Source organism: Etheostoma spectabile, chromosome 6 (assembly GCF_008692095.1).
Source record: "Etheostoma spectabile isolate EspeVRDwgs_2016 chromosome 6, UIUC_Espe_1.0, whole genome shotgun sequence".
NCBI classification, from domain to species: domain Eukaryota; kingdom Metazoa; phylum Chordata; class Actinopteri; order Perciformes; family Percidae; genus Etheostoma; species Etheostoma spectabile.
Genome location: NC_045738.1, coordinates 496,057 through 500,495, shown reverse-complemented (window position 1 = coordinate 500,495; position 4,439 = coordinate 496,057). Strand labels below are relative to the sequence as shown.

General features: G+C 39.4%; 1 protein-coding gene across 2 annotated transcripts in view; it reads left to right on the top strand.

The window, feature by feature from the left end:
• The window catches only part of fxyd3 (FXYD domain containing ion transport regulator 3), a 15,745-nt gene extending 13,109 nt beyond the window's left edge, over positions 1-2,636 (top strand). For both annotated transcript variants that reach the window (XM_032518210.1, XM_032518209.1), the window contains 3 exons: positions 348-384; positions 556-599; positions 1,938-2,636. In XM_032518210.1, coding sequence (XP_032374101.1) covers positions 348-384; positions 556-599; positions 1,938-1,957 — 101 coding nt within the window. In that variant the 3' untranslated portion in view covers positions 1,958-2,636. The remainder of the gene's footprint in view (positions 1-347; positions 385-555; positions 600-1,937) is intronic.
• The last annotated feature ends 1,803 nt before the right edge of the window (positions 2,637-4,439 follow it).

Sequence of the window (4,439 nt, the reverse complement as noted above, 5' to 3'; positions counted from 1 at the left end):
ACTACACTGTACTGGGGAACACATACAAAAAGACTGGTAGGACGATACTTCAATCCAGAAAAACTTATTGTGAAAAAAAGCATACATTATTATAATATTATTGAATTTGTTAAATTAAATTGATAGAAATGTACGTTACGATAAACTTGAATGCACATTCTATGAAAGGCATTTAGGAGATTATCCACACAAATTTTCCCCTGGTCTTAATTTGAGGCCGGCCTTTTATTTGTCCATGGTCACCACGCCCCAGCCACTATCAGAGGCCCGGCTTTTAATTGACTACCGGTCTTTATTTGAGGAATTACGGTATGAAGAAAACCAATTGCTCTTTTCTCTGGTTTCAGGTGGCCACTGCAGGTGCAAATTCAACCAGGACAAGAGGTGATCCTTCATATGGTTAAATGTTTAAACATTTGTGTAATTGCTGTGGAAACTCTAGGAATAATTTACATTCAATATAATATTGTAAACAGTACATATTACCAAGTTCCAAAGTCCATAGAAGTCCACCGTTTTTCTCGTCTCATACTCTCTCCTTTCTTCTCTTTGCAGAAGGAGGACAGGAAGCAATGCTCAGCAGATGCTCTCTGACCAAGGTAATGCTTGTTCACCTACCGGCTTGTCAATTGTCATCGGTGTGAAACACTAGCGCCTTTCTACAGGACTAGAAACCTTTTGAGGAACTCCTTGCATTTCGACCACAAGGACCAGGGTCTAAATGACGTTCATGGGGCGGTACCTTCTGAAAGTACAGGAACCTTCAGGGTGGGGTTTGCAGGGATGACCGTTGCTGATTGGTTGAACACACACAGTGCTGCTGCTTATGCTGCGTTCCAGGCAACACATAACCTGTGTTTTTACAGCCTTCCACCCGTGAAAGTGCCCTGACGATGATATCTTTGTCGGGGGGGATATCGTCCATCGGAACAACCCTAGCACACATGTTCTCAAAATAGCCCGCTTCTACACATCTTTACGATTTATCGCTTGTTTTCTCTATTTGCAACAACAACTTTGGTCTGTTTGGCAAATGCAACACGTACAGTAAAGTACACACGACCCCTCCCTCGGTTCCCCCTCAGACCGTTCCTTGCGCTCTTATTGGCTGTACCTCCCCGGCAGAGTACCCAAAAGCTCCAGATGTTTAGCCTTTAACACATCTGGAATGTTTTAATGAGACACTTGCGAGCGTCTCTCTCTGAACAGTTCACATATCGCGCTTGAGCATTTGCACACAAGTGAATGCAAAAAGTCCTGTAGTGGGCACTTGCCAACAACAACAACAACATCCGCCCTGCATTGAGGAAGTTAATCAACTGATTGATGGGCGGAGATACAAGCCTGTGTCGCTAGTCTGGCTATCACCAGACCAAGCCAGACTCAAAAGATTTGAGGCAGAGCGTTGGTCTGGGGAGTCTGCTCTGTATTCTCTCTGCATGAGAGGCGTGACCAACGGGCGTAGGTCAAATGACTCAATTATCAGATCAACAATCCGGCTGACGTAGAAGCGACAGCGGCATCAACGGGTTTGCAGCGTTTCGGTCGTATTCAGTGTTATCCGCTATGTTGAATGTAAACAAGAAGCTCAAGAACAGAGAATGATGTTGTATATCACTGCAAGTTGAACTTGAGTAGCCTAGTGTAAAATATGAAGTTTGTGATATTGGGATTTCACAAACTTCAAAAAATGTACTTGATTTGACTTGGCTTGGAATAAAGCTTAAAAAAGTAAAACCGCAGTTTAATTCACATTGCAAACTAGATCAATTGTTTTTTAACTTCCATTTTGGAGAGAAGTAATCTAAAAACAACTTAAAGTAATAGATTCTATGTTTTTATAACTCAGTGCAATCTGTTACTGATCACATTTTTTTGCAGGATATTAACCATCTGAATTCACCTTCCTGTCTGTCTGTCTGTCTGTCTGTCTGCAGGTCGTTCCTGCGATTGTTAGATGTCAGCCAGAACACACAACTGTCTTCCCGAACTTGCAACCAACAAATAAGATGAAGACGAGCAGCAGCGGGATTTAAACTATCCAACGAGAGGCTTTTGTTTTTATTGTTAGAGAGCAACAGAAAGTAGTCTGTGTGTACCGGCTGCAAGGTGTGATGCTTTCTGCCTGATAAGTAAGCTACCAATCTGCAGACAGCACCTTCACACACGCACACCCACACACACACACACACACACTGACGTTGGAAAGGCTTTGATATGAAGAAACTGTTCCTGCCGTGACTCAGTGTAAATGCTTTGTCAGTCATTGTCGATAGTTTTGGTTGATTGACATACAACAATTAAAAGAAACCTATTACCAAACAATTCCTCAAGTCTCCACATACAGTAGGTTGTGTCCCCGTCTCACACTACTTCTGTTGTTTGTACGGTGTGTGTAAGGTAAACATTGATGTCGATATGAGTTGCCTACTGTGACCAACCTAACCCACTGTCCTGGCTTTTCTGTCACATATATGAAATCTGCATAGTCCTGAGTGTTTAGAGTGCTTTTGACAAAGTATGATAACCTGTTAATTCCCATGTTTAGCTTTAAGGAGGAAAGTAGTGGATTGCACTGTTCAGACATACAGAAACACTCTGTCATGTTTCTATAAAAAAACTATTGAAACAAACAACTATGAACTATGGAATTTTTTTGTGTGTGTTTCTACAAAACCAGGGGTCCCAAAATCTCCCTAAAATGTCAATTAGATTGTAAAAGCAGCAAAGTATGAGATATGAAAATATGTACAGTATTATTATTACTAATGTTACATTTACAGAATTTATCATTTGTTTAAAAGAATTGCAATTCTTTTTTCTAATTTTCTTTTTTTCTAAAAAAAACCATTTTACTCTTATTTTAAGTATTGCTTTTTAGCAGATCCCCCAGGTATTTCAATGCTCAAATTGAAAATATGAGTATGTGACAAATGCACTCTTTGAATTTTGAATGATTTTAACATTGTTTTCCTAAGTGTTGGTTCTGAACTATCTACTCATTGCTTTGTAACTGGGCTGTCGTATTAGTTTTTAACTTTAACTGGATGAAATGACATTGTTAAGCAGTCATGATGTTCCACTATTAGCTCAGAACTGACTTAAGAAACTATTATATATTTAAAACAATAAAATGAGATATAAACATAACAATGGCATTTACACTACATGTAAAGGACTTGTCATAACAGGAAATGTACAGGTGTCATTATTACCATTTTCACCTGGACCTTTTCTGTTATGACATGTCCCAGCATACCGGAGTTGGCACTGTTGTCTGCTTCCTATTCTGTTTAGATAGTTAATGCAGAAACGGTTTCGTTCTAAAGAAAATGTGGAGCCCACCTTCGCCTTCCTCGACCCCTCCCTCTTTACTTATTGGCTGCCTGTAATGAGGGAGACGGATGCATAAAGCCAGCCATGGTAGCCAGAATAGGACCGGAAATCAAGCGAATTCGCATTCAAACAATAAAAGTCTCAAATATTTCAGAATAATATGTATGAAACATGTTTAAACAACTTTAAATGTTTCACAAGTTGTTTTATAAGTTAAATAATTGGTTAAGGAGGCTGAGGATGAAGAAAAACTTTTGTTTCCTACATCCTCAGAACCTTTTACTAGGCTACTCCTTCATAGAGAGCATCATAACCTTCTCGTCCATATCCTGATTCCACTCAATCAGCCTCCAGAACAGAAACCGAGTGCAAAGTGTTGTCAAAGTCTGCTCCAGGATCATCAGACTCCCTAGTCATCCCCTTTTTACCCTCTGTGAGCAGAAGACTGAAAGAACAGCCGGCAGAAACCTGCAGGACCCATCTATACTCTGTTCCTTACATTACAGTGGCTCCCCTCTGGACGCTGGCTTCACTGACCTAGGCTCTGACACTCACGGCCACATTTTAAGAATCCAATACACATCCCTGTATCTAAGGTTTTCTTCAAATAGGGCAAATATACATAAAACATAGTGGAATGGACAAAGACAGTAATGCATGCCCTCTGCTGAAGCCAAATGACTAAATCAATTTCCCATCTTCTTCAACAGCGTTTAGTGGTTGTGGCTACTTCCTGATTTTAGCCTGTTTTGTAATCTCTTTTAAGAAATAGGCTACGGTTGGAATAAAGAAATGACTAAGAAATTACAATTGCAATTGCAATTACATTTATACACATCCATGACTAGGCCTAGTAAATATAATAATATGTCCCCTACACACATAATCTACTACTTAACTCTTGTTTTGTCTTCTCGTCAAAATTCACGTATTTGTCCCTTTTTTCGATGTTTGTCACTCTATTTGACGTTTTAACACTATTAACTTCAGTTTTACAGTTATTTTTGGAATTTAGGGTCAGTGGACCTCATTTATAGGAAATTATAGCCTACCTAACGTTTGAGTTATAAAAGTAGAAATTAGGAATTATTTAGACTAAAATT